The following is a 17,948-nucleotide window of genomic DNA, read 5'->3' on the forward strand; positions in this document are numbered from 1 at the left end:
CTGCCAAAGTCCTTTGCTGTAGTTAAATCCTATAAACACTTAACTATAAAGTAAAATTTCCCATGGATCAACGGCCGTGTGTCAAGTCATATGAACTTTGACCTTTGTGATGACTGAGGGGCGAATTCACAAAAAATGGATTGTTGCCACAAATATGAATGCTATCTGTGCCGTCTCAGCCGATAAAGTTTTGTTGCTGAGTGCAATAGGCCTTTGTTTTGCGGTGTCTCGTCATAATTAACCATGTGGCTAAGTAAATAAGGGAAAAAAACATAAAAAGCCAGCGGTGCCTCGATCCGCTCTGATGGGCTTTCAATAAGTGTATCTGTGAACTTTGGGATTTGAAAATAATAAAGACAGCCTAAGACCCCCAATGAGGATTTTGTGATCAGACGCACGGGGAGACTCCCAACGGGTCTCCCCATGCGTCTGATCACAAAATCTGATTATGCGTTCCCTGTTTGTGGTCTCCCTGTGTGTAACCCCCCAGGGGGGCCACCGGACCGTTTCCATTATTTTCAAATCTCAATGTTTAACTTGCCAGGTATATATGCCCTGATCGCGTGAGTGTCAAGCGCCGAGTGAGCCGATCGGCACCGTTGCCTTAACTTTTGTGCGCGCAATTACCACCAGGTCTTTACAGACGGTAATAGCGTCACTCTAACTGCATGTAGCTATTAATTAGAAAATGAATTGGATGTTATTTGCAACGAGGCTCATTTGCATAGAAAGCGACTAATTTAGCACCAAATGTATTCATAATACCTAATTTAAATAATCACAAATAGCAACGGTTCACAGTTAGGGGTGCATTTCACATTTGCAGTGCTTTGTGAATTAGACACTTGCTTTTTCTGTTATTTGCGCCGGTTTAGCGGTCGCAAAAGCTGCCTAATCCTTTTGTGAGTTTGCCCCTGAGTTCCTAGTTTCATCATTTTTAATTAAATTTGGCACTTCTTGGGAGATAAACATTATGAGTAGCATTGTGAGAAGCTTTCATGGCTGTAATGGATGTTATTTACCACCAGCGTTTGTCTTTGCCTGACCTAGAGAAGGTTTTAATCCGCACAAAGACACCAATGTTGTGGAAATGTCTATGTTTATTATCGTCCCATTGTTTGTCCCTGCATAGCTTTGGCGATGGGGTTTTATTCAAATTCCAGCAATAAACTTCAGAACCTTGTCGTTAAAAGGTGTCGCAAAGGGCTACCGCTGTGAGAATGTAATTTATGTCATTATAACTGGAGTGATACGATTAGAAGCGGATGCCTTTAAGGCTCTGATGCCTTCCCCGCCTTACAAGCACAGACAGTTTGAATGCATCAGCCAATCGAAACGAGCCTTCTGATGGCTTCTCACTCGACGGCACACATTAAGATCACCTCTCGGTGGAATAGGTATATAAGGCTCAGAGTGCGTCTTCAGAAGCAGGGCTCTGCTTATGGTCCCATAACTCTAGTTAGAACGACATAACTTGTGTAATGTCTCCTACAAACTGTGTCCTTCTATGTCTACATTTAAGAAAAAGCTTAAAAAGAAAAAGAAAAAGCGGTGAATCCACTTCCTCGGAAGCTATACGAAGGGAAACCGAGAGCTAAGCAACTTTTGGTGAGTCAGCTTCACTATTTCAAGCTCTGTACAACGCATCTGTTCCCACGAGCCAATTTGGCAAATGCACTATTGCCACTGTCAATTCACAGCACAACTGCCAAGCGGCCAAATTTTAGACTTGGCGGCTTTGTCTTGAGGATTCTTCTTTCTATCACAGCTCTACCTCCTGACACCATGTCCTCTGCTAACACATCCAACGTCAGCGCAATTAAAGAGAACTTGATTCTAACAATTTTCATGAAAGATATAGATAAACGGCCGATATAAGGTTATTAGATACTGTTGTTAGATATAAGGAGCCTATTACCTAACTTGTCTATGTTTGTGTTTCTAATCGAATCGAAACCCGGGGACTTGCCAAACCTTCTTAAAATACATCTGCTGATGCGCAGTCTTGGACCCATCATCAGTATTTCTGATTTAATTCTCTCGGATAATCACTTAACCCCGTAACAGCTCCCCGGGCGCCGCTATGTGGCGCCCACTGCTCCTAGATACGTCAGTTACTAGGATGGTCAAATGCAGAGAAATGCATTTTGTTGCCTCAGTACTTGTACTCTGTGCAATGACAATTAGTTGAATCTAATGTGATAAGAGGAGTAAAGAAGTTGGTGACCAGTGTTGGGGTTGTTACTCAAAAAAAAGTAATGCCTTACTTTACTTAATTACTCCCTGTAGAAAAAAAATCATAAATACACTGAAAGCTCTTTTCTGTGCTCTTTTCTATCCCTGAACCGTTTTTCACTTTTACTTTACTACTTTTTGTATTCTCCTTACCATGCTCTAGCCATTTGCAATAGAAATAGATAATGGCCCATTGCGAGATCCAGTGGTATTAATGCCAAGTATACACCAAAGGACTTGAGCTAGGATTTTCAAGTTCCAGACAAATTTTCAAGATCTTCTTGTCTCAGAAATCTCTTGTCTTAGGGGCTGTTTGATTTGAGATCAAACTCTCATGGTCAGTCCCATTCTTAAGTCTTGGCTACTATAGTGTGTGCTAGAATCCCAAAATGTGTGATCCCCTGTGATCGCCAGTCCTTGCTAAATCCTATAGTGTATGCACTGGGAAGTTTTTAAATATGTGATGCTAGCTTTAAAAAATGTTGGTACATCCCTGCCATGACTGGCACTTTACGACATCTGCGATATGGGATTAGCAGTTGAGAAGCTAAATCTGATTACTGCCTAGATTTTTTAAGTCTATTGGCAATAGTGCTAGTTTCTCAAGAATAATGAATTATTTAAAAAGTAACGAGCCACTTCGCTCCCATCTAAAACTGTGCATGAGAAAACAGATATGGCTGAAGATCTAAACAACAATTGGCAGGGTCTAGTCCGTCTGGTCCGACCCCACAGAAGAGCTACTGTAGCACAAACTGGTGAAAGAGTGAATGCTGCTGTGATAGAAAGGTGTCAGAACACACAGTGCATCACAGCTTGCTGCGTATGGGGCTGTGTAGCTGCAGACGGGTCAGAGTGTCCGTGCTGACCCCTGTCCACCACTGAAAGCACCTACAATGGACACGTGAGCGTCAGAACTGGACCATGGAGCAATGGAAGAAGGTGGCCCGGTCTGATGAATCACGTTTTCTTATACATCATGTGGATGGGTGGGGTTAGGGTCCGATCCGATGGAGCGTCTGTGGGATGTGCTGGAGCAACAAGCCCGATCCATGGGGGCTCGACTTGCAGCTTCCAGGACTTAAAGGATCTGCTGCTAACGTCTTGGTGCCAGATACCACAGAGGTCTTGTGGAGTCCATGTGTCGACGGGTCAACGCTGTTTTGGACGCACGAGGGCGAGCTACACAATATGAGTAGCGCTTTTAATGTTGTGGCTGATCAATGTATACTTTTGGTTAGCTATGGTCCCATCATTTTGATAAACGTGGCCACTGGTTGTCCAAAAAAGCAATTCTGCCTTCTCCCATTGGATTCGTTAACAGCTGTTTTTGTAGAGACAAACTTGTTTTGCTTCCTTTTCTCCCGTACGTCAGTGAATTGCCTGGTAATCCTGTTTGAAATAGCTCTCTTGTGATGTATTTAATTCTGATTTATATTTTGAAAACATTAAGAACATTTGCCTGGATTAATTAAGCATTGTATTTTGAAAAAAATATTTGCATGTAGTTTGAGACCCCAGCCGGAAACAAACCTTGTTCCTCACTAGAATTTTAAAATGACGCCAATGCGGAAGTTAGTTAAAACTGTTTAGAAACCCGAAATTTGCAACAAGGAAAATACACTGTGAGCTCTCTTACTGTGGGACGGTGCCTACCTTCCAAAAAACAATGGAAAACAAAAGAACAAAATGCTGTTTAGTATGTATGGATGTGTCTCTGGAAGGGTCTGGGCATTTGTCTTCCTTCGGGAAAGAAGTTTAATTTGCCCACCTTAATCTTCCAAGGTCTGTTAACAGTCAGGGAGGTGTTAAACAATACTTGGCTTTGTTTGCAGCATTGTTTATTCAGATAGCGTCGGGGAAAAAACGTGATTGACCGAGGGACTGACCGAGGATGTTTCTTCTTGTTAGAATCCAAAGGTTCCTGTCTCGATACTTCCATGGTTACAGCAGGCAGTCTTTGCATTTAAAAAGGCCCACTGTCAATTAGATTACACTTGATTGCTTGTCTCTGCTACGCCCCTTCTCCAACCAAGCAAGCAATGAAGCAACCAAGCATCTGGAGGATCACATTAAAAGGAAAGGGGGGAGTGAAGGCCAGCGTACCGGTCTGCGCTCCTCTGTTACCATGGACATACCACGCGTTGTAAGCCTGTGCAAACCGCCTTCCTATGTGATGATCGCCTTACCTGCCTAATCTTATAGTTCTGAATAAAATTGGGAGCCGAGTATTGAACTGAGCCCAGAACCTCCCATTGGTGGAGGTGACATCAATTGGGAATTTTAACGGAGAGGCTCAACAGTTCCGCCTTTTCACAGTTCAGTAGAGCCATGAAGCCGCAAGCGCGTCCTATGTGAAAGGCCCTTTTCAGTTGAGTTTTCTTTCAACAAAGCCGCTTATCTGTTTTGGGTTTTCCCATCAGGTGTCCAACCTCTACCTGTATGACAGTGTCCTGATGCTGGCAAACGCCTTCTACCGGAAGCTGGAGGACAGGAAGTGGCACAGCATGGCCAGCCTCAACTGCATGAGGAAGTCCACCAAACCGTGGAATGGAGGGTGGTCCATGCTGGACACCATACAAAAGGTAGAATTCAAAAGTTATTTATTTGTCGATTTATTCTCCCTGCTTTTGTGTTGTCCGTCTGGCAGGAAGGGCAGTCTTACATCACAAGCCAAACGCAAAATGATCTAGAATACAATTATTGAAATTGCGTTGGCTGACCCTCTGACCTCAAGCCTGAATCAACAAAGCAATGTGTTTGAAGGGTGCCAGTTAAAAGGGTCACGCAGATGAATCATTCGGTGTGATTCAACTATGCTGAATCATACGGGAGGAATAATTTACATCAAACAATGATGTTATCTTCCAATCAAAAAATTATGGAAATATATATATTTTTAAGAGACCTTTATCCTGTGTGTGGTTATTAAAAAAAATATATATAAATAATATCTTTTGTCGACTTCTCATCACATTTCACTGGATTGCCATTCTCCGGCGTGTGCAAATATGATAAAGTATTATGTGTGATTTCAGCACTTAGTTTCAATAAATGTCAACGAAATGAAACTGCTCAGGGGATTCTATCAAGAAAGACCTTGCTATAATGTACGTGCCATATATTCACACACACACACACACACACACACACACACACACACACACACACACACACACACACACACACACACACAAATGGATGCGTACAAACATAGAGAGATTTCATTATCTCTTCGGTGACTTATTACTCACCTCTCTGTTGTAGGGACGAATCAGCGGCTTGACGGGGATGATGGACTTCCGCGCCGAGGGCTCCAATTCCCACGTCCAGTTTGAGATTCTCGGAACCAGCTACAGCGAGACCTTTGGGAAGGACATCAAGCGGGTCAGTCCCGCAGCCGGCGAGCTCAGCATTCACTCCACATCGCCCTTTAGGAGAACGAAACATAACACATCGGAAACAATGTATTATTCTGGGGGCGGGCAGGCAGATGTAATAGGGCAGGGGTCCCCAAACTGCCCCACACATACACACACACACACACACACACACACACACACACACACACACACACACACACACACACACACACACACACACACACACACACACACACACACACACACACACACACATTTTGGCCCCCTGAATGATGTCGGAAATGCACATTCCCCTTTTCCTTCATGATATTTGTTTTTAGTGTTAAGTGTTAAAATAATAAATCAATTTTTTTTCTCAAATCCAATTTTTGTGAGCTATGTAGGAACTATTTTCCTTGCAGCCCCTCGCCCCCTACCCTGGTTCCACCCATCTTCCTTGCAAGGTCATTACAGTCCCTAACACAAGTCCTTTTGAAAATTTAACATGACGAAAGTATGGATATACAAACCCCATATTGATATAACATTTGAAAGTTGCAAAACAAACATATAGTTTGTCATCAGAGGTGATCTGGGTGTATTACGTGTATCTTGTGTATCTGGTCCTATCTGGTCTCTGGTATCACGGCCCCCCCATCGGAGGTAAGGCAAAGTCATGTGGCCCTGGCTTTGGGACCCCTGTCATAGGGGGCTGGATCCCGCGTGATGGAAGCGCACGTGTTTTAATCTCCCACGTTATGCACTTGTTTGTTATTCCGCCTGGAGGGTTTATCAGGAAGCTATTTGCCCACCTAATTAAGCATTACTGTACATTAGAACATGAGAGGACTGCCTTAAAAAAGTGCGAATACACAGTTTAATAGCACGGCCTCACAACAGGCTTTCTATCAGGTGAATTCGACTTAGACCGATTATAATTCTTGTCGTCAAAGGTTAAGTGACGGTTAAAACAAAATTTAAAATTAATTTCTACCTTAAGATTTAGATTTCACTTTTTCATTTTGAGTGCACCTGAAACGGCTGAATGAAACCTGAAAAAAAACCCTCTTCAATAACCATGTGTATTTAATTTTATACCGTGGGACTACTGAAATATGACCACGGCATTTTTATTAAAATCCATTAATCTAAGCATCCATACGTTTCCGAATTGCCTATAAATGGAACCGTGCTATACTGGCTTTCTTTTTTTTTATTTATTTTTGTTCCTTTCTTACAATAAATCACGCGTAATCCTTTAATCTGTTGTTCTATTCCACTCCAGGAAAGGCTGCTTTTTGGAGATTTAGGAGACAGTGTCCCCGAAAACAGCTTGTTGGTCTTCACCTGTAGGTTGAATGTTAGTCAGTTAGTGGGGTGTCAGGAGGAACAGCGACCTCCACTGGCACGTTTGGGAATAACCAAATCAATGCTCACGTTGTAGTCCTTCATTTCACGCCAGCACCAACATCTCGATTTGGTAGACTACAGTCGTCTGAAATGATTTAAAAAAAGAATAATAATAACAATCACACAGTGTGACTTAAAAAAAAACCTCGAGTGGTGTGTCAGTGTTACTTTCTATTCATACCATATCGTGAAGCGGTTCTCAACATGGGGTCCTGGGTCCGCCAGGGGGTCCTTCAAGAGGTTCCGGGGGGGGGGGTCCCTAAGCCAAATGAGATGTAGTTCAACTTCAGCATTATTTAATTTACAAGACACTAAAGCATGTTTGGATCATAGTTGAATTGTTATCTACCTAACTATAATATAGACAGGTATGGAAATTAGGACTTGATTGTATCCAACACAAAAAAATCTTGTCAGATTGGGGTTCCAGAGACAAAAAAAATTGAATCAGATTGAGGATCTGGTGCCGTGGATCGTAGGTGGAGGTATTTTGTGCGTTCATTATTTTGAGCGAGCGGCAGGAGGATTGTTCACGGGAGGGCTTCGGTGCACCCGTGCCTGTGTGAGCCGAGCGATATTCCACGGGGGGGGGGGGGGCGGCCGGCGCCCTTGTCTGTGCGCGCGCGGCCCGGATCCCGTTTGCCCAAGCGGGCGCCCTGATTCAGTCAGGGATTGGACTCGCTGGTTCGAATGAAGAGGAATCGGGTTTCCCGGAAATCTATGCGGAGCAGGGCTGACCAGACGCGGTAATGAAGATTTAATCACCACTCAGCCTAAGCGGATCCACCAAGCCAATTCATCATAATGTGACCGTCGGCAATAGCGGTGACAAGACGCACACCTCACAAAGGGGCCGCACAAGCGCTCACACACACACACACACACACACACACACGTACGTACGCACGTAGGCGTACATATTAACTTTTTTTTTTTTCCTTTACACGTATGGGTTAACAAAGGAAAAAGGGTGCGCAATGGCCCCCGCATCGGAGAAGTGCATTAGCGGCAGAAGGGGGAGGCCGGTATATGGGACACCAATTGCCTTCGGTGTTGTTGTTCATTGATGGGCGAGTCTGTCTCTCCGTCCGCCCGCCATTTATTGGGGGACGGAAAAATAGAACAGACTTAATTTCGACTCGTACACCTCACTCCAGTGAGCGGAGCCAAATGGAGTGGTCATGCATGTGGGGGGCCCCAGCCGTCAGACACGGGAGTCGCAGGTAGATTGAGGCAAAAATGTGTATTTTATTTATTTATTTTCTTTACCAAAAACTTGGTAAACTTTCACAGGTTTACTGAAGTATGATAGACCTAAAAATGAGGTCAAAAGAACCTAAACGGGGGTCAACATAAAGACAACTGGACACACCAAACAGACCTGACCAAATGAAACAGGAGCGAACATATATAGAGACAAATGAAATGATTAACTCTAAATATTATAAAACCATGGACTTAATAACACAAGTGCACGTGTTTAAATAACTGCAAAATAAATACAAAAACACTCACCTCTAAAATGAGATTATTGTTAAAGTAAATACAAAATAAACCATCCCCCCTATGAGGTTGAACTGAATGGACTCCTCCACAACTCTAGCTGTGGAGTTCTTGTCCTTCCCAGCAGGGTATCAAACTTGAATCCCAGCAAAAAAAACATGTATGTGATGAGAATCAAAACCCGCGTGTCCGTATTATGTCTTTTAACTTTGTATGTGCGTTATGAAGGAAACCAAGATGGAGTTTGATGAGAAAAAGCGAGCGTGCGCGCGTTATTTCGGACATGAAAGTTCGAGGTGCGCGGCCACCGTCGAGAATGAAACGGAGCGGAACGGAGCGGAACGGAGCGGAGCGACCCCAGACACGGCCCCTCGTTCAAACGATTTCTTTGCCACGGCCGAAACGTTCGCGAGGGGACGGACTCTCGCCTCGCCGCTTCCTCCCGTGGCCCCCCCTTTCATCCGGTTTCGTCTCTCCACCCCTTCCTCCCCCCTCTTTGCACCCATCCCCCCCCCCCCCCCCCACCCCCCACCCCCACCCCACCACCACCACACATTTTTTTGTCCTTTTTGTCCCTCTCCATCATCGTTTATCTACATCCAGTCCATTTTCTCCGCGGCCTGATGCCTCTCGGACGGGGCGTCTTTGCGAGTTAGAGGCTGTAATGAAGACTGAAACACTATTTCCCGGCGAGGCTGCTGTGGATTTTTTCCGATGTCCGGCCTCCTGCTGCAGAGTGATCGATTGCCGGCGCCGGCGCCGCTGTTGGTGTCGTCGGTGTTGTTGTTTTGCTTTCCCGGTTTGCTCTTATTGATGTGTCAGCTTGTCTCGGAGCTATGGCTAATGACTACCAGCCCGCGCAAAGATCTCCATTGAGAGAGAAAAGAAAATGTGATTAACCGCTCCCGTAACCCAGTTTATCACGTGTATAATAGTAATTTAGCGGTTTAGCCATTTCATTCATTCCACTTTTCATTTCTAAGTGAAGGGCAGGACTAGAGGAGAACAGAACGAAAGTGTTGGGAACAAATGAACGAGTTGACCTTTTCTCTAAAAAGCAAATTCCAAAAGTACATTTTTTTAATTGGCTATTCTTTTTTCCACTACGGGAAAAAATATAATTGCAATAACTCCATTTGGGCTCCAGCTGTCATTTTTTTGTTTCCGTAGTAAAGCACCATGAAGGGAAATTCAAGGAAACGAGAAAGGACAAAAGCTGAGAAATGGATCTCTTGGGAAATATTTCAACGGGTGAGAGCGGGAGAGGAGGGATACGGCGCCGCACGGAGCCGTTCAAAGAGCGCTGCCGTCTTCATGCCGTTGATCTCGCCGACGATACAAATGCTCGGAGAATGCGCCGAGTTACGAGCCTCTGGGTTTCGCCGCGGGGCTTCGCTCCCAACTGGTTGGGATAAAGCTGATTCGGCATTCTTACCGCGTCTCCTTATCTCCTCGTCGCCTCAGCTAATTGAATGGCTCCTGTGAGAATCCCATCCGCGGCCCGAACCGACTCTGCCGTCTATCGTGACACCGACTGAATCAAACGAACAAGGAGTCGGAGGGTTGAGCCGATCCTTCTGCCCGGGTCCCGCGTAAAGAGCCCCGTCTCCGTAAAGGGGCAAACCTCTCGCCCCTATTAATAATGCGGCCTCAAATGGGCGGACGTGGTTTTTGTCGTCGAGTCAAAGCCTCGACGGCGCAGGTAGGGCGTAAGCAGAGCGGCCTTTTTTTTTTTACATTTGGAATGTTTGCAGCGCATCCTTTTGTATTTTGGGTCAATCCGTCAGACGACAACGAAGGAGCTGTCGGTGTTAATTGGCTTCCGGCTGACGAGTTACCGCTCACCGCTGTTTTATTATTTTTTTGTCTTGTTTTGTTCTTTTTTTCCTCGGCTGCTCTGTCTTCATCAACATAAACCGTGAATAAACAGGTAATTTGCTTATCGACTCCTCCATCGATGCTCAACTTTTATTTTCCCATCCATCCTGTTTGAGAACATGGCGTTAAAAAAGTTTAGCCTTCAAAATTATCATTTTTTTTTTTCATGTTGGGTTCTGGTGGAATTCTTCTCCAAACTCTATCCGTGGAGACCAGCTGCAGGATAGTGCATTGTTCTGTTGGGATTTATTTTCTGTTCTTTTCTGTTTTTTTTCCCAAATAAATCCTTTGAGGGATTCATTTTTAACGCCCCCCCTCAAAAAAAGGCAGATAATTCGTATAAGGTTTGCAGGAGGGAGACGGCACTATTTTAAGTCCCAAAGGAAAGGGTGATGGTATCTGCCGCTGGATGAGAGGGGTGCAAATAAAAGTGCAAATAGGAGGAAGAAAGGAAAGGGTTGCTTTAGAGCTTCCGAGTCACGCTGCTCGTCTCTTGTCGTCCTTCCTCTCGGCCATGTCATCCCCACGAGGGAATAAACTCTCTCTTCTCTCCTCTCCTTTATTCTGTTCCGTGTTTTCCACCTCCTTGTCTACGAGTCTTTTCTGTCCGACCCTGTCTGTCCGTCTGTCTGTCCGTCTGTCTGTCCGTCTGTCTGTCTGTCTATCTATCTATCTATCTATCTATCTATCTATCTATCTGTCTGTCTCTCTGTCTCTCTGTCTGTCTGTCTGTCTGTCTGTCTCTCTGTCTCTCTGTCTCTCTGTCTGTCTGTCTGTCTGTCTGTTGTTCTGTTCTGTCAGGGGGTTGGGTGGTCTGTGTGCTTATATGCCTCATCTCATTCACATGCACTTAACTGCACACATCTGTATATACAAATAGCCTCTATTCCCTTCACTTCTATTTTGTACCCCCACTCCGTATTACCTCTTATTTAATTTATTTTTTTAATTGTATTTGTATGATTCTATTCACTTTCTGCATTACGTTTTAGGAATCAGTTAGTTTCTGTTAGTTGCTAGGTAGGAATTAGGTTAGCTTTTATGTTGGGTTTAGTAACTATTGTGCATAATCTCCGGGTGCGTCGCAGAGACATTTCACTGCATAAATGTATGTACATGTATGTGACAAATAAATCTCTTTTTATCTTGATCTTGATCATGTGTGTGTGTGTGTGTGTGTGTGTGTGTGTGTGTGTGTGTGTGTGTGTGTGTGTGTGTGGGGTTCTGCGGGTCCGTTGGAGTGGCAGAGCCTCCATGTCTTCCATCTCTAGTACATCAGCGGAGATAAGGCCAGGCTTTGTTTTGACTGGTTCAAAATGTCCGCTTGGTTATCGCTGTCTTTCAGGTGGGGGAGCGATAAGGAGGTGCCATATGGATCGTCCCAAATGTTTCTTCAAATGGAGGGGTGTGGGGGGAGGGGAGGTGGGGGCCGGATACCAAGCCAGCAGCTCCCACACACTATACACTGTCTTGGCCGGTAAAGAATTTACTGCACGTCTCACGAAGAGTCCATGTCAGAATCAGAATCAGTACATTTACATATAAAAGGTATTGGTCGCGGTGAGGATTGGCAAATTGCTATACATTCACAGAAAATAATGAGAAATATACAAAAATACACAGAATATACAAAATTTAATTCTATGCAGAGGATGAGTTAAGGTAAAATGCAATAGCATAACATACATAATAAATAATAAAAACATATAATATCGATGGAATTCATATTTATGCAGTAGTGCATGGATAACAATAGGTATAAATTATTACTATATTATTACTATGTTGTTACGTTATAAAATAAATTACACCATCACATGCACTAAAAACCTGGGAGAGGAACCGAGTGACATATTATGGATTTAGGTCAATCAGGAGATTAATGGCGTGATTAGCCCGTCATTGTTTGGAAAGGAGGCGAGAAGGAATGTCTCTTAACAGCTCAAACTAGAGATCTACATCCTTAATGCTATTATATGTTTTCAAAGAGTGCATCGTGAACTCCCAAAGCGAATTTGCTCCAATCGCTGCGTTTAAAAAGGTCGTAGTCCCGTTTCGGTTTTTCCGAGTTATTTGTGCATATAGTACATACAGCGATCAGCCACAACATTAAAACCACTGATCATCTGGTTCCAATGGCTCCTGTCAAGGGGTGGGATGTAGGAGGCAGCAAGGGAACAGTCAGTTGTTGACGTTGATGTGTTGGAAGCAGCGTAAGGATCTGAGCCACTTTGACAAGGACCAAACTGTGATGTCTAGACGACTGGGTCAGAGCATCTCCAAGCCGACGGGTCCTGTGGGATGTTCCCAGTATGCAGTGGTTAGCACTGTACTTGAGATGCGGCGGTACCCAGTATGTTGTCAAACCGTGCGTTACGCCCCCTACAATTCAATACTTACACCTGAACCACGGTATTAGCGTATCACTGTGGAAGACCACTGGCCATGTTAGGGTACGAGCGCGGCGTGCAGTAAGTGCTGCTTCCTATTGAATCTACTGCTGCAGCTCCACCGGCCACGTCCTCCACGCGGGTCGGTGCGGAGATGCAAAACATTTCTCTATTTTTGCGCAAGAGGTCTTTATATTTATTTAACTGCTTGTAGCTACGCAGCCTTTTCAATACAAACACAAAATAGAACGACATAGAAATGTTGTTGTAAAGAGCGCTATCAATCAGGTTGTCCAGTCGGAAAATAACCCCCTGGGACGGACGTGTCTCTCTTTGTTACAAACGTCCCTTGAAAGATTCTTTTGTACGAATGAAGGGAACAGAGTGTCGCTGGGTGATGAGACGCTCCTTTTTTTGTTGTCAACTTTTACAGCTTTTATGTCGTGTTGTTTGTTTAAGTTGCCGTCTCCTGCCGCCAGCAAATGTTTCCCCCTCCATGTAAGAGATGGCAGACGCTCCTTCCGCGCCGGGAGGTGCCCTGGCTGAAAAGGAGCGCACCCACTGTCACTTCAGGGTCACAAAGCAAAGACACACACGCACTGGTCTGACTCTGAGGTTTTAGTTACAATAACTTATTTTACTATGATTATTTATGTGGGAAAAATACTGTTTATAGCTGTTCAAAAACTTACTGTGGTACTGGGTTTATTTTAAAATATGATATGTAGACAGTATATCTATAAAATATTTAAAAAAATAATATTTTAATTATTCACTGTCCTGGACACCTCCCCTCCAATCTGATGAATTTAAATTATAACAACCCACCAATGAACTTGAACCCCCGTCTCCCCCCTCCCCCCACAGTCATACACACAGAGCGTTACACTAGTTGTCTGTGGCAGACTGCTCTAAAACCATTTTTTACAGCTTTTAAATCTTTACGTATTTTCTCTTAAATATAAAGATACCGAAACCGTACCATTACCGTGGCACAACACCGTGATACGTACGGAAGCGTGAGCCCTTTGTACCGGTGCTTCCCTGGTTAGTACCTACCAAAAGTGGTCCAAGGTAAGACAACCGGTGAATCGGCGACAGGGTCATGGGCCCCCATGGCTCATTGATGCACGTGGGGCGCAAAGTCTCGCCCGTCTGGTTCGATCCCATAGAAGAACTACTGTAGCACAAATTGGTGAAAAAGTTCATGCTGGCTATGATGGAAAGTGTCTGAACCCTGTCCACCGACCGAAAGCACCGGCAATGGGCACGTGAGTGTCAGAACTGGACCATGGAGCAATGGCCGAAGGTGGCCTGGTCTGATGAGTCACGTTTTCTTCTACATCATGGGGATGGGTGGGGTTAGGGTCCGATCCGATCCGATGGAGCATCTGTGGGATGTGCTGGAACAACAAGACCGATCCATGGGGGCCCCAGGGGGAGCTACACAATGTTGGTGGTTATAAGTGGTGGTTTTAATGTTGTGGCTGTATGTACAAGGGAAAGGTGAACCTAAAGGGCTGAATGAAAAAGGAAGTTTATTACCAATTTGCGATATCTCTAGAATTATTTCATTTCACATCATGATTATGTAAGTTTGTGTAGAATTTCAGACTATATAACTAATAACTACTCAATTGCTAATTAAATTACCACTCAGGTCCTACCACCTCTCGCCATAATCAAGTCCAAAAGTTGACTAAATGTATTATTTTCAAACTACACAGCCATGAACTTACTGTCCTCACTCCATTCCTTTGCCTTCAACTGCTTCTCATTTGCCGTGTTTTGTTGAAAAAGCCCAAAGGTGCAGCGGTTCTCGAACTTTTTGGAGCACTGACCCCATTTTTTAGCAGGGATGTATGATGTATGATATCTTCCAGCTTTTTTTTTTGGATGATATTGTATAGCATGGACGGGGCTCCGAATGGATTAGATAGAAATTATGACACATTTCGAACCAATTGAACAGTTATTTAATAAAAAAATATATCAATCAAATATCAATATGGAGTCCCCAGGTTATGACTTGGTGCTTGTGGTCTCTCATTTTGATCTTCGGTGCAGTTTTATTCAACCCCCTCCCCTCACATAATATCCGACGTTTCCGTCCCAGGAGGCCCACTGTCTTTCAACATTTAATAAACCCTCCTCCACAGAGGAGCCATATTGGCTGCACTGTACCTCCGAAACGTCCTTTGGTGGAGTCAAAAGAACGAGAAACACCGACTTCACCGTGGCACGGTAACGTTAAATAAGCCACATTAACGCTCTTTTGGGCTAACTCAACAGTTACGTAGGCGGAAACAGACGAGCGAGGAGGAAGAATGAACCCGCAAAGAACGGCTGGAATAAAATACATTTTGTGCGAAAACAATTTTGAACAATCTCATGACTGTCTCAGCCACGAAAGAGCGCCGTATTGCATAACTTTAATATCATGGAAAAGGAGAGGCTGTTTTCCCCTTTTTCCCGTCGTGGTTTCCACTCATGTCATACCTCGTTGCTGTGAAGTCCACAGACTGGCTGCGGGCGATGTGCTGTGCGGTTGGGGTGGAGGGACGGAGGGTGGTGTTGCCGCCGTCCGGCCTCGGGCCAGGGCTGGTGTCCTGTCAGCTCCGCTCTCAAGGACCACTCCCGGTGACGCCGCGGCCGCTCGCCGGATCTTTGTCCGTCTCGCGGCGCCGATTAAGAATTTAGAAAAACTTCAGCCTCCTTACGTGGGACATAACTCAAGGGGGCGACGGTGTGGAATGGGGCGTTTGAGTCCCGGGAGGGAGTTTGGACGAAGCCACATTATTCCTAACTCTCGCAGGCGTTGGGGGACGAGGGCTCAGGTCATTGTGTCGCTTCTACCTGCGAAAAAATAGCAACATTAGGAAATAGTAGACATTAATTACAGTTTTGATAGTCAGATACTACTAATTAACAGTACAAATACTACTTTTGTTAATTTTTAGGTTAATTGTTTATTGCTAATATTTTTCAAAGTTACATTCTTTTTTATTCCCCTTTTTTGGTGTTTTAGTAATTCTTTTGATTTATTGCATGTTGGGAAATGTTCTATTATTTTTGAGTATTTTTTTCATTTCATTGCATAATTACTATTTATCCTATCTGTCTGTCTTTCTCTCTATCTGTCTGTCTGTCTGTCTGGCTATCTAGCTATCCAGCTATCTATCCCTCAATCCATCCATCCATTATCCGTTATTTATATAGTTTGTATGTTATGGCTTTTGCATTGTATGTGCTAAGTTTTTTTTGTGTGCTGAACGTGAACCTACAGTGCGTCAAATTGGGATTTTCTGCCGTCATTCCCTTTGCACTGCATTTTCTCCACAACCGCCTTGAAATTTTAACACTGAAACCGGCAAAACAGATGGGGGCTCAATAGTAGATCCTGGGAGGATGCTAATGACCGTCACTGGTTGCCGTGGAGACTGGCTCAGATGTTCAGCATCCAGTCTTGGCACAGATTGATTGGCTGATTGATTAGTTAGCTTATGGCTTGGCCTCCATTGTGACTGCACTGTCCAATAATACCTTGTATAAGCGTAATGGTCGATGCCGGGCAGCTGGCTGCACATTATCCCACTTATTACATCGCTGTTCTTTGTGAAATAATACATTGAGATAGAATATTGAAAGGATTTTATAATAAATATGCCTAGTTTTACAACTACTATGCCTAGTTTTACAACTAGTATGCCTAGTTTTACAACTAGTATGCCTAGTTTTTTAACTAGTATGCTTAGTTTTATAACTTCTATGCCTAGTTTTATAACTAGTATGCCTAGTTTTATAACTAGTATGCCTAGTTTTATAACTAGTATGCCTAGTTTTATAACTAGTATGCTTAGTTTTAATCACAACAATGCCTTGTTTTATAACTACTATGCGTAATTTTAATAACTACCATGCCTTGTTTTATAACTACTATGCGTAATTTTAATAACTACCATGCCTTGTTTTATAACTACCACGGGTCACTTTAAAAACTTCTATGCCTAGTTTTATAACCACTATGCTTGGTGCAGCAGTGCACTTGGCGACTGCAAAGCTTCTGCTTCTTAGCTTGCACTAAGAAAAATAGTTCCCAACAGTGTAGACAACTGTTCGCCCTACAAAATCTTCGCCCTACACGACTAATATATTTATTCATTTATTTACTTACTGACCGTTAATAATGTGAAATTGGCTATATTCATCCCTTGAAATCTTTCCATTCTTTTATAATCTTCATGCAGCGCCACAATACGTCGCCGCTAACTAGTGTTAGCATTAGCATGCGAGCAGCATGAAAGGAGGGATGTGAATCCAGGGGGTAGCGTTGCTGTGGTGTGTCAGCCGGGACATCCCCTATATCGGGGCTGAAATTGTTTTGTCCTGCATGTTGCCTGCTACTCTACTCTGATCACCAGACGGTCTCTTACAGATGCTTGATCTGATACAACAGCAGTAGCAGATCATGTGCTGATCACGCCACAGGTGAGATCACCTGTCGTCCAGTCACAGGCCTCCTCATGCGCATCAGTTGTACGTAAAGCGTAAATGCGCCAATTCCTGCAAAAAAAAACAAAAAGGTTTTGGTATTGTCTGGTGTTGTTCGGTCGCTCTGGTATGAGCAGATATGGGAAAAAAGCAGACCTGCCGAGTTATGCCCCTCTTTTCCTCTTTTGTATTTAAAATGAAATAAATGAAAGATAATTCTTTGTTTGGTTGTTTTTTTTGTATGTTTTTTTTGCTGTAAAGTCCAACTTGTGAATTCTTTGATCATTTATTTTGACGTTTATTCACATAAGCTTACATAATGATATAGTTTTAGTTAAGCTAAATACTAAATGGAATATACACGTTTTTTGCCTTTCCAAATGAATAAGAATATGTAATATACTGTATATCCACACAACACCATACCCACACCGCATTGGCACCATGCAACGGACAAAGGGCCCTGTGTCCCGTATTTGGTCGTGAGAAAGTTGGCAACCCTGAGGTGGTTGCCCATGACAACAGTCACTATCAACAGACAGAAATAACTGACCGCTGATTGACCGATCAGAATGGATTATTCCCCAGGGGCGTGCATCACTAATAAGCTCGCCGGAGCAGATGTTTTCGTGCAAATTTTTCTCCCAAATTGTACTTTGGGAATGTGTCGAAATGTGTT

At 43.8% G+C, this 17,948-nt stretch overlaps 1 protein-coding gene across 1 annotated transcript in view; it reads left to right on the forward strand.

The window, feature by feature from the left end:
• grid1a (glutamate receptor, ionotropic, delta 1a) overlaps positions 1–17,948 on the forward strand; it is a gene marked incomplete at both ends in the record, with an annotated part of 268,104 nt that overhangs the window by 230,197 nt on the left and 19,959 nt on the right. Inside the window, 2 exons of the mRNA XM_080016956.1 lie at positions 4,659–4,820; positions 5,503–5,622. Coding sequence (XP_079873082.1) covers positions 4,659–4,820; positions 5,503–5,622 — 282 coding nt within the window. The remainder of the gene's footprint in view (positions 1–4,658; positions 4,821–5,502; positions 5,623–17,948) is intronic.

This window comes from Zeus faber (assembly GCF_960531495.2).
Source record: "Zeus faber genome assembly, chromosome: 16".
Lineage (NCBI taxonomy): Eukaryota > Metazoa > Chordata > Actinopteri > Zeiformes > Zeidae > Zeus > Zeus faber.